The sequence below is a fragment of the Populus trichocarpa genome, chromosome 17, assembly GCF_000002775.5.
Source record: "Populus trichocarpa isolate Nisqually-1 chromosome 17, P.trichocarpa_v4.1, whole genome shotgun sequence".
Lineage (NCBI taxonomy): Eukaryota > Viridiplantae > Streptophyta > Magnoliopsida > Malpighiales > Salicaceae > Populus > Populus trichocarpa.
This window is the reverse complement of record NC_037301.2, coordinates 11,393,527-11,413,040: the sequence shown is the minus strand read 5'-3', so window position 1 is coordinate 11,413,040 and position 19,514 is coordinate 11,393,527. Positions and strand designations below refer to the sequence as shown.

Sequence of the window (19,514 nt, the reverse complement as noted above, 5' to 3'; positions counted from 1 at the left end):
TCCAATGACTTCAAATTATAAATTGGATGACAAAATTTAACAATGAAAGGCATAATAAAATATAATCCATAATAAATATCATATTAATAGCTTTGTTTTAAATATTTATATAATGTTGTTGGTCTAATAGGATCGAAAAGACCATTTAATGTATAAATTATTGTTGTTAAAAATAATATATTTAGTCTAAAAGTTAGAAAATAGCATTGTTTTAAATATTTATATTATTTTTTTCACATAAAATATATTAATTAACAAAAAGCTAAAACATGCAGTGAAATTACTGTAACTCGTAAAACACTGTAGGTTTTGTCTTTGGTTTTGTTGGAAAGTAAGGTTGTTTTTTAGGGCTGTTTGGTCTTTTTAACAGGGATAAAAAAGAGAGGTGATGATGGATTTTTGACCCGAGAAAAAGGAGGAGAGGAGGAAAGACGAGCTTGGATTCAATAGCTATTGCGTCTTGTTCCCAGTTTCTTATTGGTCAGGGCTTGCGCACTTTGATTTACAGTTGGTTAGAAAAAAAAAATGTTCATCTCTATGGCATGCATGGCGTTGTTTGTAATGCTTCCTGTTTTATTTTTTATAATTTTAATTTATCAGGATCGTCAATTTCCAACTGATTTGGATGAACACACTGTATATATGGATTGTGTTTCTCTTGCTATTTTAGTTAATGAAAGCAAATATAGACCCCTGATAATTTGCTTTGCTGAATCAGCGCTTTTTTTCTTTTTCATTTTTAGCTATGAACATGTTTATGATAAAATCTGATATTTAAATAAGTATTTTTTTAATATATATATATATATAATATTATAAAAAAAATACTCTGAAATTATATATATAGTAGAAAATAAAGATTGTGAATCTCTATTCTGAATATCTTGTGTGTATTTATAGTCTATGAGTCTTGTTCTTCTATGAAGAGACTCTGATAGCATTTAATAAATGATAAATACCTTTTATATCTATATTAATATTTGATGAAAATATGGTGAGTTCTTAAAGGACTTTTATACACTTAAAAGTATAGGAAAATTAGAGTCTACAACATCAAATGCAGCTAATATTCATAGAGACTGAGCTATTCGCATGAGGTAGACCCAAGGACAATTGACCATTCTCTTAGGCGTACCCAAGAAAAGAAAGCCATTCCACACTGTCAAACCCAGAATGTCTGGGACTTGGCATAGATTTGGCCAGCGCCAGACCTGACATGTTTTCATTAGGACATGTTTATATTCCTGAAAATTTAAACTTATAGATCTTTCTTGAATTTTTATAAAAATATACAAATAAAATCTTAATTAATCACTCTCAAACTCCTTTTTGGATGTTCATTGTTCTCCTTGGATCCACACATTCTTTGATTGATGTATGAATATAGCATCCTCCGTTTTTTTTTGTCTTTTTATATATTTATGAATATAGCATCCTCCGTTTTTTTTGGTCTTTTTATATATTTAGCTCTCCATCTCAATTTACACATCATTTTAATTTTTTTACCATCAACGATATTCCTGGTGCATGTGCTTGCATGCTTTGTTTTGAGTATTGATTATGATTGATGAATTATTTGCTTTAATGAGATCTAACTGCTCTCCATGTAACAAAAAAAGGAAAAGAAATCCATGACCTATATTGCTTTTTTACCCCTTTTTTAAATATTGGGAAAAAGTTTGAAAATTGTTGCCTTTTCTTCTCTTTAGATATTCAAACATATAAAGATTTGATATTTGAGGGTTTTGTTCTTTTTAGATATTCTTTTTATTCACACAAAAGAGTAAAAAGCCATATTGTCGCACAGAAACATGGTCTCATCATACCACTGGTCCGCCACCACCAAACTGCAAGTTTTCAACAGGTTGCACGGTCTCGGAGAAAATAGGCTGTGGACCAGGAACAACAATTTTCCGAAAAACAGATCTAGAAAAAACCAAAAACCAATTCAAAAACAAACTGGTCCAGTTTGGTCAAAATCAGGAAACCAAATACCTTGATAAAGTCTGCAAAAAAGCAAAGGGATAATTTGATATTATCAGTAAGGATAATCAAAGAAAAAAAAGATCAAAGCAAAACAAAATAGCCAAGAAAAAACTATCTAACTAAATTAAGGAAGTTTACTTTTCAAAAATAAAATAAAAAGAAAAATGAGATGAACCAATCTGATCTAATTTCAATTCACATAAATGAGCATAAGAGATCATCTCGGGGGGACAACATAAAAAAGCAAAAGAAAAATTTAGTCAAAAGTGCATGAATGATGAAAGTTAACTTTTTTGGTTACAAGACATCAAATATTTTAAATTATATTTATCTTTCAATTTTTTTTATTTATTTAGTCTTCACTTTACATCAATATTATATTCTAACATTTATTTTTGTATATAATTCTTGATATCACATGCATCAATTCTTCTTTTAACAATAAAAAAAAAATATTTCTTCAACCTAAACAAAAGTTAACAGTGCTCGCATATTTTTGCAAGAACATGTTGTGCTATGGTTTCTTCGATGGTCAGAAAATCAAGGGCCACCATCCATGGGCATCCAAACACCTTTTACACTGTAAAGAAGATGGAGTTTCGGTGGAGAAAAAGTGAAAAGAGAAATGAAAGGGATGTGGAACGCGCACTGGGCGGCAGAGGCACCTTCCTGTCAAGAGCAGGGTTGGGCCACACACATCACAATTTTAAAATTTTAAAATTGAAACTGCACCGGAGAATTTTAAAACTGAAACTGAATTGGATCGAATTTTTTTAGTTTTTTAATTATTTTATTTAGTTTCTTTTCTTCATTCGTTTTTTCTAGTTGATTTTTGTTTTAGTTTAAACAATTTTTCAGTTTTCTTGAATATTCCTAATGCTTATTATACTGAAATATGATACCTGAAACATGTAAGGTTGTAAAGCGCATGTTAGAGAATAATATAAATTATATCTTAGAATCTCACCTAACAGTTTAAGCTATTAGGTTGAGATGGTTCTTTGACATGATATCAGAGTCTTGATGACCCAGCGGTCACGAGTTCGAATCTCATCATCCCCATTTATTTAATAAAAATCAAGCACAAGGTAATGTGGGCCTGTGCAAGTTTCAAGCTCAAAAGGCTTTCACTTGAGGGGGTGTGTTAGAGAATAATATAAATCATATCCTGAAACCTTACCTAATAGCTTAAGTTATTGGGTTGAGATGGTTATTTGACAGCGCATAACAATCCTGCACATTTGTGCATCCCTTGAGTTCTTTTTCATTCAAATTATACTCTTTTGATCAGCATTACTAGTTAAGCACAATCACATTAAATATTATATAATATATTTTCATGTTCTATCTTAGTATACCTTATTTGCAGATAACAATTTTAATGGGAATTGGCCGAGAATTTTCTTTGAGAGTCTATTCTCCTCTACATTCTTTTCTTTTCAATATTTTTTTTTTACTTGTCTATTAATACTGTATAACTGACATAATTACAAGGCTGAAGAGTGGTGAATAATTATAACAGTTATTGTCAGGATATAACTTTTTATCTTTTTTTCTTATATTACTTTATTAATATAAATAATATTACCCAAATCTATTTTCCTTCATTTACACTAACAAGATTTTTAGTATTAATTAAGAGTTTTATTATGACTTTTTAGCATTTATTAGGAATTATTTTCTAGGACACTCTTACCAATTGTCAAACCTCATAAGAGAGAAGAAAGCTGAACAAGGGAACGCAGTAAATGAAGAATATGAATTTATTGTATTTACTGTCAAGAATACAAACGTGAGCACTAATACTAATTTGTACAGGATACTCTTTATATATAGAGTAGTAATTAACTATTGCCTTTTCATCACTTATTTCTTTCTATGAATACAATATTCCTTATTTATATATATTGATTTGTTTCTAAAATGAGGTAGTTGTAGTTTCCTTCTATGAGAGATCTGCCATGGCTGTAGTTTCCTTCTTTGAGAAGTAGCCGTTGGTTGAGGTAGCTGTTGATTCCTATGATTTCCATGTATGGTTAATTACCATTCTGAATAGTAGCCGTTGGAGGTGTTAATTCAGAATGGTTGCTGACGAGGGTGAGGATCCTGTGGTGGTGGTGCTGCTGTCTCCTGCTGCTGCTGCAGAGTTGTTTTGTTGCTGTTAATACCCTCCCTCAAACATTGCCGAGGTTGGAGGCAAAGCTTGCGCTGAAAACGAAGAAGAGTAGCTTTGGACACCGGCTTAGTAAACAAATCAGTAATCTGATGTGTAGTGGGAATATGATGTGTAATAAGTTTCCCAAGAGCTACGCGTTCGCGTATAAAATGATAATCAAGTTCAATATGCTTGCTGCGAGCATGGAAAACAGGATTGATCGTCATATGGAGCGCACTAAGATTATCACAATAGAGCACCGGTGGAGATATCAAGAGAATGTGTAAATCATGAAGGATATAGGTCAACCAGGCAAGTTCTGCAGCCGTGTTGGCCATAGCACGATATTTAGCTTCAGTGCTTGAGCGTGAAATAGTATGTTATTTCTTGGCACACCAGGAGATGAGATTACATCCAAGGAAGACATAGTAGCCAGTGGTAGAACGTCGTGTAGTAAGACAGCCAGCCCAATCAGCATCTAAAAAAGTAGAGAAATTAAGATTAGTATTAGAAGTGAAGTGCAGACCATTATTAATAGTACCTTTGACATATCGTAAGATATGACGGACCATTTTTAAGTGAACAATTGTAGGAGCATGCATGAATTGAGAGACATAATTAACAATAAAAGAGAGATCTGGTCGAGTAAGGGTGAGATACTGGAGGGAGCCAACAAGCCCCCGGAAGAAACTGACATCCGCTAAAAGAGGAGCATTTGAGAAAGCTTTAGTTTGTGCTTCAAGTGGTGTAGTCATGGGTTTACAGTCAACCATATCATCACGTTCTAGAATTGTAAAGGCATAATGTGATTGTGATAAGTGAAGTCCATTTGGCGTGGGCGAAATTTCTATGCCAAGAAAATGATGAGCAGGGTCTAAGTCCTTCATGGCAAATTCTTGACTGAGTAGAGTAATGAAGTCTGCAACAAGTGTATCTATAGTTCCTGTAAGAAGTATATCATCAACATAAAGTAGGAGAATAAGAGAATCATGATCAGAATGAAAAGTAAATAGAGAAGGATCTGTTAAGCTGCAAAGGAAACTGTATTTGAGGAGAAAGGAACTAAAACGGTCAAACCAAGCACGAGGTGCTTGTTTAAGGCCATAGAGGGCACGTTGGAGCTTGCAGACATGTTGTGGACGTTGAGGATCTGACAGTCCTAGTGGCTGTTCCATGTAGCGGTTTTCAGAAATCAAACCATGCAGAAATGCATTTTTTACATCAAGCTGCCTCAGGGCCAGTGATGAACAAGAGCTATAGTGATAATTAGCCGAATGGTGCTGCGCTTTACAACTGGAGAGAATGTTTCAGTGTAGTCGAGGCCATCAATCTGGTGGTATCCTTTAGCAACAACACGGGCTTTGAGACGCTCCAAGCTGCCATCAGATTTGAGTTTGGTTTTAAACACCCATTTGGAACCTATGATATGCATATCGGTGCTACGAGGTACCAATTTCCATGTCTGATTTTGGTGTAAGGATGTAAGTTCATCCTCCATTGCTGCTTTCCATCTTGGATGAGTTAGTGCAGCTCGCACAGATCACGGTTCATGTGGCATCCCAGCAGAGATGACAGATGTTAATGCATGTTTGGGATTTGGTTTTATAATGCCATGTTGGGACCGAGTGGTCATGGTACGAAGAGCTGAGGTAGAGGAATTGGGAACAAACTCGTCTGCGGAGGCATCACTATAGGGAGGTTGTGCAGCTTGGTGCAGCGCACGTTGTGAACGAGTAACCATAGAGTGAGAAGCTGAATGTGGGTGGTCCTGCTGCTGCAGAGTAGTTAAGTTCTCAGAGAGTGGTTGCTGGGAAATATTAGGGCAAAGATTGTGGGCAATCTCCTGCTAAGTGGGAGCTGCTACCTGCTGAATATCATTCTCCTACTATGGTGTTGTAGTGAGGAAGAGGGTTCTATATATAGATCAGTGGGAGAACCAGAATTAGAGAGATCATGAAGGGATTGTACAGCCGCAGAGTTAGAGATATCAGGGCAAGAAGTGTGCATTGTCTCCTGCTGGAATGTCTCCGGCTGAGTAATTGAAGTGTCATACTGCTGTTGAAGCTGTTGGCGGGCTGAAGTACTATCACCATGGAGGTGCAAAGCAACATCAGCTGGAGAAATATGTGTTAAACACGCTGGTGTATCTGAGGTCATGGTAGGGAGTAGGGGTATGGGCAGTGAGCTGAAGCATGGTGGTGCTGCTGGTGTTTCAGAGATATCTGCAGGAGAACGTGAAGTAGGGATAGTTAGCCAAGAGTCAAATATGCTAATGACATGATTAGAGTGATCAATATTTGTGGTGGTATTAGTTTGTTTATATGGAAGGATAGATTCACTAAAAACCACATGTCGTGAGACAAAAAAAATTTTGCTTGTTAGATGAAAGCATTTATATCCCTTATGTTGATCACTATATCCTACAAAAATACATGGAACACTTTTTGGATCAAATTTAATTCGTCTTGTGTCCCAAGTGTAAGGGAAACATCGGGAGCCAAAAATACGAAGAGATGAATAAAAAGGGTGGTTACCATGTAATCGGAAGTATGGAGTGTCAGAGTTAAGAGCAGAAGAGGGTAGTCTATTAATGAGATAAACAGCAGTTGTGAAAGCTTCAACCCATAAAAATAAAGGAGTACCACTATGGAATAACATTGTCATACCTAGTTCTCTTATAATTTTGTGTCGCCTTTCAACCATACCTGTTTGTTTAGGAGTGTAAGGACAAGATACCTGGTGAACAATTCCTGTGGAGCGAAAATGACTTGATAATTTTGAATTAATAAATTCTCCTCCTCCATCTGAGTGAAAAACTTGGATCTGTTTATTGAATTGCCTACTAACATACTTTTCAAATGATATAAACACTGTTAGAAAATCAGATTTGTTATGAAGAGGAATTATCCATGTATATTTAGAGAAATCATCTACTAGGCAAGCATAATATTTGAATTTTCCAATAGATAAAACATGGGCAGGTCTCCATAAATCACAATGTATTTTTTCAAAAACATCAGTACTTGAATGTTCAGAATGCGAAAAAGGTAATTTGCTAAGTTTTCCTAATTGACAACTATCACAAAGGTGCTCAGTCTTCATAGCTCCTGTGACGTCAATCAATCGTTTATTTTTTAATAGCTGCACTGCAGAAGCTTGAGGATGTCCTAGGCGTTGATGCCAAACTGCTGATGATCCAGTTTTAAAACGATAAGAAAAATGTAATTCTGGCGAGTTGTGCAAGACATAAAGATCACCCTTACGTCTACCTGTGATAAGAGGTTGTCCTGTTTTCCGTTCCTTAACACAAAAATCGACGTCAGAAAACTCACAGTTCACAGGAAATTGTTTGGTAAGCTGACTTACTGAAAGTAAATTTTTAGTTAATTCAGGAACAAGGAGAACATCATTAATAGGTAATTTAGTATTGTTTTGTTTAATAAATGAATCTCCAATACCAACAATCGGTAGAGACGATCCATTTCCAATAACAACAGAATCAGTTCCAAAATACTTACGAACATCAGTTAACATACCTAGCTTACTTCTTATGTGATTCGATGCACCAGTGTCTGATGTCCATTCCGTGTCAGCCACAGTGTTGTCTAGCGTAAGGGCTGCTAGTGCTTGTGGGATTTCAGTGTCCTGAGTAGTATTTTGTTTAGGTATCCACCAGCATATTTTAGCAATGTGACCCGTTATGCCACAATATTGGCATTTGTCTTCACGATACATGTCGCACGTCACCCGCGCGTCGTGGCGAATATTCCACTTTAAAATCTAGGAAGTGTGTATAGTATCTATCTGGCAAATGTGGGAGACAAGAAAATATTGTCTTTTGTTGGTGGAAAATGGAATGGGAGTCGCCACCTAGTATTTTGGTCACTAGGAACCCTAACTGGTCTCAGAGATTGGGTACGGGGATTGGTTGCGTAAAGGGAAGGTATTAGCACCCCAAATACGCCCTACCTAAGGTAAGCTGCATTGTTTATTTGTATGATAAAATTTAAGGTCTTGTTGTGTTTCCTAATTGTTGGTATGGTTCAAGAAAAGTCCTCCTCGGTAAGGAGATCCTTATCTTATTGGGTAATTCTGACGTTAACAAAAGAATTTAATATCCAGAATACGTCTTACGTATTTATTGGGTGATTGTGCATCAAAAGTATCATTAAGTCTCTTATTTTACATATGTATTTATTGTTTTTATTTGGGTTTTTTTTATAATAATTGATGTGCTTTTTAGTAATGAAGTTTCTTTTAATGTCTCGATAGGTTTTTGGAGCTTAAATGAATTATTTCAGAAAATTCAACGTCGGAATTCGGAACAAAGAATTGAAGAGAAATTTAGTTGAAGATTGAAGAAAATCTTGGTTCAAATAAGTGCTCCAAATTTGCCCCAAAAATCAATTCTATTCCAATTCTAGAAAAGAATATCATATGATCTATTTCAAGCCCAAACTTGCCTTATGTTGTGTGCAAACTTCAACCATCAAACACTTAAGGTTTTAATGTCAATCTTAGCCCAAATAATAGATACATTTGTATTCTTATTTGATGCTTAAATTCAGCCCCAAATCAGCCTCAAATCAGCCCAAGCACAATCCATGATCTTACATGTCCACACAACAAATAACATTTGATTTATTTTGGATAATTCATTGATCCAAGAGGGCAAGCACATGGATGGAAAGCTGGAGGGGACATTGTCACATTATTTTGGGTCAAAAAGAAGAAAGAGACAGCTCACAAAGGAGGAAGAAAAACGTGCACCAAAGTGTTCTCCAAGCTGGCCTGATTTGATTTTCCAGAACACCTTTCGGTGTTTTGCCCATAACGTTTGACTCGGATGTCCAAATGAGCTGTTCTTTAATGATCTAGAAAGCTAACAGAATGGCCTATAAATATGTCTCAATAGCCATCTTCAAAAGAGGCTTCTAAAAGGGTCGAATTGCTGTCCAAAGTTAGAGTCAGATTTGTGTCCGAATATTTACTGAAATTGTGTTGTATTCTTCTTTATAGATTTCGGTTCTTTAGCTTGTAAAACTTATTATTTCAATGTGATTCAAGTTATTTCATGTTTATTGAAGTGTTCTTATTTATAATCATGGTTGGCTAATCTTCTTCTTGGATCCAAATCAAGGATGATGGTGATTGAGGTGAGTTCTTTAAGATATGAATGAATCTTAATGTTTATCTTCTTATTTTCTTCATGAATGTTTTATTATTGCAAAGAAATTTTAGAAATCATTTAGGTAATGTTATAATCTTGAATTTTTATGCACAAACCTTAGTTTTGGTATAGAGATTGCTTGATTCAATGTCTTACTTAATATGAAAGTACTTGTTCATTCTTAAGCAATAATCAATCTTCATCTTTTTAAACTTCATTGTAATATCTTCCGATCTAATATCACCATCGTTGATATTAGGTTGAGTTATCTTATATATGTTGAAGGAATCACCAATACATCACCATTAGAATTGATTTGGACCAAGACTTACTTTTTCTTGTCATTTAAAATCTATTTACACTTTTCATCTTTGAAAACAAATCCATCAATCATTTTCAACCAAGTTATTGTTAATTTAATTTCTCTTGAGTTTTTTTGTTACCTAGCTTAATTTCCAGATCTAGCTCTCTGTGGATATGACCTCGATCTTACCGAGTTAATTGCTACATCGCACACTCGTGCACTTGCGAGTTAAAACAAGCCGAACATAAAAAGCAGTCAAGCAGTATGCATGAAAACAAAACATTTTTTGAAAACTTGACAAAAACCGGTTATTTTAATACCAGATTTGTATCTTTACAATATAAAAATACGAACCGATATTGATCAAAATACAGTAATAAAATTACAGAAAATCACATATTTTTTGAAATAATTTTTGAAGAATTTTTGTTCGAACGGGTCAGACCCGGCCTAAAAGGAAACTAGGCCGAAATTGGCCCGAAATAAATTGGGGCCTGGTTTCTACAGGGCTGGACTCAGCCCAGCAGCATGGGCTGGGCTGGGCTGGGGTTCTAGCCCAAAACAAGCATGGACTGGTTACTGTGCATATGCACTAGTGAATTATATTTTACGAACAGTGAAATAGCATTTCACTGTTCAAGTGAATTATATTTCACTTAAACAGTGAAATGCAAGGAAATGGTGCATGCACAGCGACGTGGGGAGCAAACTTGGTGGCGGAAACGGTGATTGAAGACGATGGCAACGGCGTACACTCGCGGTGGTGCTGGTGGTGGCCGACCGGGGGTGGCTTGGATGGTGGTCGGTGGCTGGGGAGCCCGATGACAGCAGCTATTCTTTCTTCTTCTTCCCTGTGCAGAGGTGCCCACCTCTGGTTTTTTTTTCCTTTTCACGTCTGCTTTTATTCTACTCTCTGTCACTGTCTTTGTTTCATCTCCCTTGTCCCAAAGTCTTCTCTCCTTCTGGTCCGTTTTACTCCAGTTTCTCTCCTCTCTTTCTCCTCTGTTCGCCCCTGTTTTGTCTTCTCCTTCTGTTGCTGACGGTGTTTTCTGCTGTCAACAATGTTCTTCCTTCTTTGCAACGTCTTCGTGGAGGTGCTGGTGGCAGGGCATGGCTGGGATGAAGAGGTAGTCTGGTGTGGGAGCTGGAGAGGATAGGGGGAAGACCGGCTGTGGGTTTTGTGAGGAAAAAAAAAAAAGGCTGGCGTTCTGTCGAGTTAATGTGGCGGAATGGCTGTTGGGATGAAGGAGATGATGAGCTGACGATGGCGTTGCGGCTGCTCTTCCTCCCCTCTGCCGTTTCAGCGTTGCTTGGCCTCTTTGCTTCCTTTGTTTCTTTCTCGTTCCCCTCTCTTTCGTTCAAAAACTTTCCCCCTCTTTTAGTTTTCCAGCCCTCTCTCTCGTTCCAAAAACTCTACCTCTCATCCTTCCCCTGCCAAAAACCTCCTCCTCTGTTGCAGCTGCTAAGAGCAGTATTTATAGCTAGGGGAAGGGGGAGCGGGGACGTTGCTGCGCATGGGGAGCAGGGGAGCGGCCTGCTGGTTGGTTGGGCAGTGAGCGCGGCTGGTAAGGCGCGACTCTCCTGGTTTCTTGTCATCCAAGGGCGTGGGGCTCTAGCAGCATGCAGGAAGGGGAACAGTGTCAAAACGACACTGTTCAATTTTTTTATTTTTTTTATTTTTTATTTTTATATATTTTTTTTTTGTGGGGACCCAAAAATAGGTTACAACAATACAAATCTCGTTCTGTTTGAGTCATGCGACATTCTCCTGGTGGTGGAGGACGGCGTTGTTGAGTGAGATTAAAATACCTTCTGTTTTGATCTGTGGATTGCTGGGCTTGAAATCCTCTTCCACTAGATGTGAACTGATATGTGCTGCGTGCTGAGGAAGGCTGTTGTGTTCTCTGTTGATGGCGTTGTTATTGTTGTCCATAAAACGCAAGTTGTTGTGGAAACTATGTGTTTGTTATATCTGTATGAGAGGAGAACCAATTTCGACGTTGATCAAAATTTTGAAGTTGTGAAACCAGCTCTGAATATGATGGTCTTGGAGGCTTCAACATGGTTGTTGTGAAGTTTTCATATTGTGGACCAAGGCTGGTGAAAAGACAAAAAAACCTTTTCATTGTCTGAAACTGGTTTTCCAATTGCTGCAAGGCTGTCACACAAGCTTTTAAAGGTGCAGATATGCTCTTCCATGGATTGATTTTCATGTTTACGGAAGTAGGTAACCTGCTGACGAAGTGTAAATTCACGTTCTTGTGAATCCTTAGCATACGCATTCTTCAGTGCTTCCCAAACAGCAGATGTTGTTTCTAGTCCAACAACAAGACTAAGTGCTTCTTCAGACAAGTTTCCAATAATCCAACCTCGAAGGAGTCGGTCAGATTTTCTCCAAGTGATGAAGGCTTCTGTTAGGACTGGTGCTGTATTTTCTGTGTGCAGGTTGTTGATTGAATCTTGTGTGTTGTATTTTGCTAGTGCAGGATCTTCATTGGTGAGATGCTCAACTAGCTCCTGACTTTCTGCAAGAGCCAGAGCTTGTTCTCTTCATAATGGGTAGTTTGTTTGGTTAAGTTTAAGGGTAATAAAGTTGCCAACATTGAGAGACAACGAAGTCATTGTGAAATATGTAATTGTGTTTGATATGTGTGTGCTCACTCACACTCTGATACCAAGAGAAGAAAGCTGAACAAGGGAACACAATAGATGAAGAATATGAATTTACTGTATTTACTGTCAAGAATACAAACATGAGCACTAATACTAATTTGTACAGGATACTCTTTATATATAGAGTAGTAATTAACTATTGCCTTTTCATCACTTATTTCTTTTTATGAATACAATATTTCTTATTTATATAAATTGATTTGTTTCTGAAATGAGGTAGCTGTAGTTTCCTTTTATGAGAGATCTGTTACGACTGTAGTTTCCTTCTTTGAGAAGTAGCCGTTGGTTGAGGTAGCTGTTGATTCTTATGATTTCCATGTATGGTTAATTACCATTATGAATAGTAGCCGTTGGAGGTGTTAATGCAGGGTGAGGATCCTGTGGTGGTGGTGGTGATGGTGCTGTCTCCTGCTGCTGCTGCAGAGTTGTTTTGTTGCTGTTAATAATAAGAAGAGAACGCATATATATTATGTTTTAGAAAGGCTTTTGAAAATCGACATTTAAAATTTGAATATCAACTCCTACGCGCTCTCCCCCGACATTCTTCAACACTATTTTCCTCCGTCATCTATTATCTCCCTCGTCTTCTTTCCTATTATACATCAATAGAAAAACTGACTAGTTCAAACACAAATATGAAAAATTGCAGCCTAAGTGGAGAATTGAGTCATTCGCCCATCTATTAGATACTGTTAGAAATAACTAGGGGAGGATGTAAGAAGAAAAGCACGGTGAAAATAGATCTCTTTCATACCATATACCATATTATAATTATAATTATAGTTATAGTTATAAATAAAAAACTAAAAGAGCTCATGAAAATACTATATTTTACTGTGAATTCTAATAGTATTTTTTTTGTTTTTATTGCAGGCTTTCTCGCATGTTTTTTTTAACTCTCATCTTTTTTGGTTTTTTGAACTTTTATTGCTTGAAAAGAGATGATGAATGTCCATCACGTTTATTTTTTCAACTTTGTATCCTCCCTCTCCTGCCCTTTATTTTGGTTTTATTATTATTGGAAGAAGTTAATGTATTAAAAAGACTAACTAAAAAGTAAGTAAAAACAAATAAAAAAAGAAGAAGTAAACAAATAAAAAAATTACAAAAACGTAAAACAGAAAAAAAAAACCCCAATAGAAACGTAACAGAATGAACAAATACATCAAGTCTTAGCTGTTTTGCATAAGGGAATGTGACTTAGGGAAACACTCGGTCGACAAATCAATGTTCACTAGCCATATCTCGAGTTAGAGGTTGATGTTGAACGCTGAAGGCTCAACATGCCATTTTTTTTATATTATTTATAAAAAAATCAATTCATCTCAAAAGTTTAAGATGGTAGATGAGATTTTTAGGATATAATTTATATTATTCTCTGATACATTCTTTCAAATAAAAAATAGCTTGAAATTTGTACCAATTCATATTACTTTGTGCTTAATTTTTATCAAATAAATGAGGATGACAAGATTCGAACTTGTGACCACTTGGTCATTAATGGTCTGATATCATATCAAAGAACCAATTCAACCTAAAAACTTAAACTGTTAGGTGAGATCTTATAATATAATTTATATTATTTTCTAATAGCATTGAAATATTAATTTTGTTTGATTGATTGAGTTTTTGTATTAAAGAATTTTTTTTATTAATAAGGGATTTTTGGATGTTTTTTTATATACAATGAATTGTCAATTTCTTCAGTATAATGAAATAAATAAAAAACTATGAGAGCTAACAAAATCAAACTCTAACTTTCTCCCCAATTTCTTCACCTTTATCATAACATTTGTTAATTAGCAAATAGTTGTCTACAACTTTTCCAAATCTGAGTTTGGGATCTTGAATTTTCAGTGCTGTGCGTTTTTGTCTGTGACAAACTTTTATGTGATAGAGAGATAGAAAGAGATGGTCAAATTTGAGTTTTTCTTCTTTTGCATTTTATTTGAAATAAATAGAGAAATAGGTAGAGATTATTAACGTGGTTGTCATTTTTGTGCTCTAAAATAGACGTTGGGTTTGTTAATTGTTGCAGGTGATCGTGGGTGATGTTGAGGCTGCCATGGCCATGCGAGAGAAAGGAGAGAGGAGGGCAACTGGATAGAGGAGTTATTGAATGATGAGTTCTACATTAGACTTAGGCATAACATTAGACTTAGACATAGGTGGGAAACTGGACAGCTAGAGTAATTTTACTTTCTTTCATTTCCAGTAGACTGATATTTCCGCTTTTTTTTTCTTTTTTTTTCCTAGATTTTAAATTATTCTAGGTCTGAAGATTTGTGTCATGCTATCTGTTGATGTTTAAGAATATACAGAACTTACAGAACTTCCAGATGAGTTCAAGAATGCAGTTAAGATTTTTATACATGGTTGTGAAAGCAAACAATATCGTAAATAGAAACTAGCAAAGGGAAACCCAAGATCCTGAAGGATTTAATTTGTTCTTATGAAATTGTTGCTTAAAAATATTGAAGGCAGAGATAAGTGATCTTTAGTATGAAATATGAGTTGGTTATGCCATAGATTTCCACATTGTTGATGCCAACTTTCTAAGTATGTAAATGAATCCTTTATACTGTTAGTGCCATTAGTTTTTTTTTTTTCCCTTTAACCTATTTTTGGGAATCATATATTGTTTAGATGAACATTGAATTACTGATCGATTTGCTAATTAAAAATCACTTTTGTTTATTGATTTATTTGACAGGCAACGCCAAAGTTCTTGCCGGTAAAGTTGGAGGACAAGCAATAACTCAAAGTTGCTTAACTAAAAGATTTTTATCTTAAGGAAGGAATGATCCTTGCAAATACCACATCTGCTGGAATGGAACCAAGGATAGCTTCTGAACACTATTCATTAGTCTTCAATACAATTTACACTCCAAAATTAGCTTCTCTCTTAAGAGAAGCACAGGAGGCTGGAAGCACCATTGTTTAAGGGTCGGAGATGTTCATCGACCAAGCAATTTTTTTTTTTATTATTTTTGCATTTGTCCATTTATTTGAATCAATTGGGATTTAGAGCTCATCTTTCACTGCTTATTTTTTTTTTCTCAATCACATCATGGTGGAATTTTAGAGTTTCTTAGTTGTTAATATTTGACAATCTTTGCTGTCTTTTTCTTTGAATCTGTAATTAATTAGAACAAAAGACTGAGGCTGGTACTTTCTGATTTTTTATCTTCTGTAATTGGGTCTTACACAAGTGGAGCAACTAACAAAATCTTCTTCGTGGTTACAGCTAAAAGATCATCCAAGTATTTACCCTCAATCTCTCTCAAAACTCCTGACAAACATTATTCCAGATGATTGTTTCAAGTGTTGAAGAATTCAGTATTTAAGGGAAAGAAAATCTTTCGTGAGCTCTTGAAGGCATGAACTACAACAAAATTTTCCTTATTGCCAATAACCACAAAGTGAACGGTTGGGATATTCAATGACAATGTCAGTGGTGGAGCCCATGGTTGAAAGAAATCATAAATAAGAAAATCTGGCCATAATATTGTCAGAATGTTTGAGAAGCTACTACTTGTCATATCAAATGATTGCATCAAGTTTCGCAAGGGATGATTTGGAAAGATCTGAAATTAAGAAGAAAAGAATAAGAAACTGATATTGTTTGCTGCTGTTTATTTCTTTTTCTTTCTACAACAGGTTGCTGCATATTTAACTGTTTATGCTAGCTTTTTCTCCATGTTGTTTTTCTCTTTTGCATTGCAAGAAAAATAGGGTGCAAAATGGCTATGACAATCATGTTTTAGCCAAAAACAATTGCCAAAACAATCAAGCATGATGAAGAATCATGCCATGTAATTCAACAATATGATTTTCACTGCATTATTTTGGTTTGCTGCTGTTTATTTATTTTTCTTTTTACAACAGGTTGCTGCAAATTTGACAATTTCTTCATAGGAGAAACATGCATTTTCACTTCACTTTACTTTAATTAGAATTTTGCTTTTATATGTATTTGCTAAATTTGTGTCGATTTTTCACTTGCATGAGACCATGTTACTTCACAAAATATCGTTAATTATTTGGGATATAGCTCGCGGAGAAGAGGATAGACTTGGATTTAACATAATACTTAAACACGGACAAGACTACACCAAATTATTTATATTAATCTACACATATAGAATTAGTAGCTGGAAAAACCTCTTGGAATCTACGGTCACATAAACACCGAGACACCAAAATAAAAATATACTGATAACCAAGATTGCAAAATGTGAGTCTAATTACCCCAAACCAAAACCATGAGCAAAAACAAGGACCCGTCCTAGCATGATGAAAATCCTTGCTATATTTTTTCCCTCGTGTTGGCTACTTTGATGAACATGCAAACTAGAAGGAAGATCACAGGATGTCTTGAAATCACTACTCACTTTACTTTGATGGTAATTAACAAGGAAAAAAAATCAAGAGCTAATAAGAAATTAGATCCATGGAAAACTGACGAAGATCTTCAAGCTAAAGCAAGTTGGATTCTTCCCCAAAACTCATGCAGCAGAAGCTGCTGCACAGCCAGCTGCTGCTCAAGCAGCTGCTGCTCACTCAGCTGCTCAGACAGCTGCTGCTCAAGCAGCTGCAGCTGCTCAAGCGACAGCTGCTCAAGCGGCAGCTGCTCCAGCACCAGCTGCTCAAACAGCAGCAGCTGCTCAGACAAGTGCTCGCTCTTCTGGATCCAAACATTCCTTTTCCCATTCCTATAAAGAGCATAGAATTGTTAACATTAAGTCGAGGTACACACACAAAAAATATGTAATGATTACCTTTTCAATGATCTCGATCTAGATGAAATTTCAACTTCACTGAGAATATTCATCCATCTTTGTACCTTCTCCTTGTTTTCCCTGAAATTTTCTTCATTCTTGTCAAAGACAATTTTATAACTCTCTGTTTGATCATCTATCTTTGATTGTTCGACATCATAAGAAACTGGAAACACAGTGTCCAATCTCATCTCATCCATGAATCCGACAATCTTGACAAGCTCTCCAAAGCACCAAGGTAAAGAAGCACAATCTCTTGAAAATATAATAATTGACAGCCCTGATTCTTCAATGGCCTCAAAGAGTCTTGATCTAATTGCCATTACTTTCTCTGGTTCCTTCTCGACTGGGATAATGAATCTCCGGGATCGATCTGACTTTAAATAGCTGACACCATTACTAGTGTCTGTGACTCTGATGCCAGGGAAAACATTGGCCTTCCATTGATGGTAAGATGAAGAAAAAGTTAAAGAAGCTTTATATGAAGAAGCTGCTTCTTTGCTTGTAACAATAAAATGGGCAGAAGATGGTTGTGGTGTAATATATAGAGAAGATAACAAACAAACACCACAATTCTTCACCTTTACTCGTCGCTCGTAAGAATGGAAGGACAACTCAATGTTGCTAAAGGATTCATGCTGCCATTCTTTAAGCTCTTTAAGGTAATCAAAAGATAGATAGAATAGCCAAATATGATCTGACAGAACTTGGATAGAGTTACAACTAATACACATCAGCGAAGGATAATTCTCTCTTCCATTGGCTTTGAAATCACATCGAAGAGGTCTTTCTCCATATGCACTGAATGCAACACATGCAACAAACCCCATGCTCCAACTAGGCACTTGCACACTAATTGAAGATCCCTTACTTTGATGGTTAAACCAGCCTGGAATTTCATTTCCTGGAACAGCGATACCAAATCCAGTTCTTGGATTAGACAAACCCTGTACCATAAAGAACCAAAATGTTAGATAGATAGAGGGAGAGGGAGAGAGATAGAAAAAAGTTGGGGTTTGATTAAGAGAAGACCTGGAGGTATCTTTCAAGCATGGTCAACCCCATGTTGTCTCGGCCATTATGATTGTACAATTCCCAGCAGTTAAGACATATGAACTCTGATCTTTTGGAACTCCTTAGCTTTATCGGATCTGGAATTGTTTTTAGGCTTATACAACCATTCAAATATACTGTTTGAACTTTAGATGGAACCTGAGGCAATGATTCAAGCATCGTGCAATCCTCCAAGACAAGCATTTCCAGTTCAGAAAGCCTATTTATGCTTTGAGGCAGGCTAACAAAGTTATTCTGGCTCAGATCTAAAGACCTCAATGAAGATAACCAACCAATATCTTCAGGAAGTGCCCCTTCTCTTAGATTGCAAGCACGTAAACCCAGTACTTCTAAAGAACACAGACCAGACAAAGAAGGCAGCACAGCTAGTCTTTTGCATCCATCCAAAGATAATACTTCAAGATTCTTTAAGAGAAAAACAGATGTTGGCAGTTGTCTTATTGAAGTTCCACTTACATCAAACTCCTCCAAACTTTCAACTTTCCCCAAATTCTCTGGTATATATTTAAGTTCAGAGCAGCCAGACAGATCAAGTTTTTTAAGGGATTTCAAAAAACCTATGCTACTTGGAATGCTTTCAAGGTTCTTGCAGCTGTTCATGCTCAATAGACCTAAGCCAATCAAATGACGAATCGATGAAGATAGTTCTGTAATACCAGTCTCATCCAAACGAAGCACCATCAATTCGTTCATGTTTCCTACTATATCTGGAAACTTCTCAAGTTTTGAGCAGCCATCAAGAGTGCAAATTTTAAGTGATTCCATTTCTAGATTGTTTGGGAGAATCCTAATACTTTTGCAGTTCACAAGATTCATATATTGAAGCTTCTTGTGATGTGCAAGTGATGGATGGACCTCAGACAAACTTGTACAACCTTCAATAATCAGACTCTCGAGATTCGGAATTCCAGTAAGATCTGGAGTCTTGGACAGGTTTAGTGAGTTGCTGAGATTGATGATTTTCAAATTAACTGCACTCTGCAATCAGGTAGGGGAGAAGAAATATGGATGCTTCTATCATACATATATAGGAAAACGATAAAAAGAAATAAAAAAGCCCTTAAATTAGTTGATCTCACCTTATACCCATACCATAATTGTTCAATACTACTGTTAGCCATGTGAAGTTCAACTAGCTCATCCACCTGTAAACCAGCTGGCAATGATTTTGAAGGGTAAGAATTCCATTCAAGAAATCGTAACTTATTGGAAAGATCTTCAGGTCCTTCAGAAAGCTGCACGTTGTCGATTTTGAGCAATCTCAGTTTGGTCATTTTAGAGAAGGCTTTCATGTTCCATAGTGCCTCTTTTATTCCAGGCATGTCCAAGAATATGGCTTCTATTGTTTCTTTTCCCTGTCAACCAAAAGGG

General features: G+C 36.0%; 2 protein-coding genes and 1 long non-coding RNA gene across 6 annotated transcripts in view; 1 reads left to right on the top strand and 2 right to left on the bottom strand.

Moving 5' to 3' along the window:
- Positions 1-17,845, top strand: part of LOC127904500 (uncharacterized) — a 26,391-nt gene extending 8,546 nt beyond the window's left edge. Inside the window, exon 2 of the long non-coding RNA XR_008057737.1 lies at positions 17,732-17,845. This is a non-coding gene — a long non-coding RNA (uncharacterized LOC127904500). The remainder of the gene's footprint in view (positions 1-17,731) is intronic.
- Positions 1-19,514, bottom strand: part of LOC18109303 (TMV resistance protein N) — a 34,836-nt gene that overhangs the window by 10,829 nt on the left and 4,493 nt on the right. The gene's annotated exons all lie outside the window — the stretch shown is intronic.
- Positions 16,486-19,514, bottom strand: LOC18107377 (TMV resistance protein N-like). The gene is made up of 4 exons (XM_006373369.3): positions 19,223-19,514; positions 18,102-19,121; positions 17,070-18,016; positions 16,486-17,003 (listed from the first exon to the last, which is right to left on the bottom strand). The coding sequence occupies exons 1-4, from the start codon at positions 19,463-19,465 to the stop codon at positions 16,763-16,765; spliced, it is 2,451 nt and encodes an 816-aa protein (XP_006373431.3). The 5' UTR covers positions 19,466-19,514; the 3' UTR covers positions 16,486-16,762.

What these genes read in the sequence shown, in the direction of transcription:
- LOC18107377 (XM_006373369.3), bottom strand. Translation starts at nt 19,465, where the DNA reads ATGCCTGGAATAAAAGAGGCACTATGGAACATGAAAGCCTTCTCTAAA. An exon ending in AATTATGGTATGGGTATAAG is followed by an intron (nt 19,122 to 19,222) that starts GTGAGATCAACT and finishes ACCTGATTGCAG; the next exon opens with AGTGCAGTTAATTTGAAAAT. An exon ending in TGCTTGAAAGATACCTCCAG is followed by an intron (nt 18,017 to 18,101) that starts GTCTTCTCTTAA and finishes TTTATGGTACAG; the next exon opens with GGTTTGTCTAATCCAAGAAC.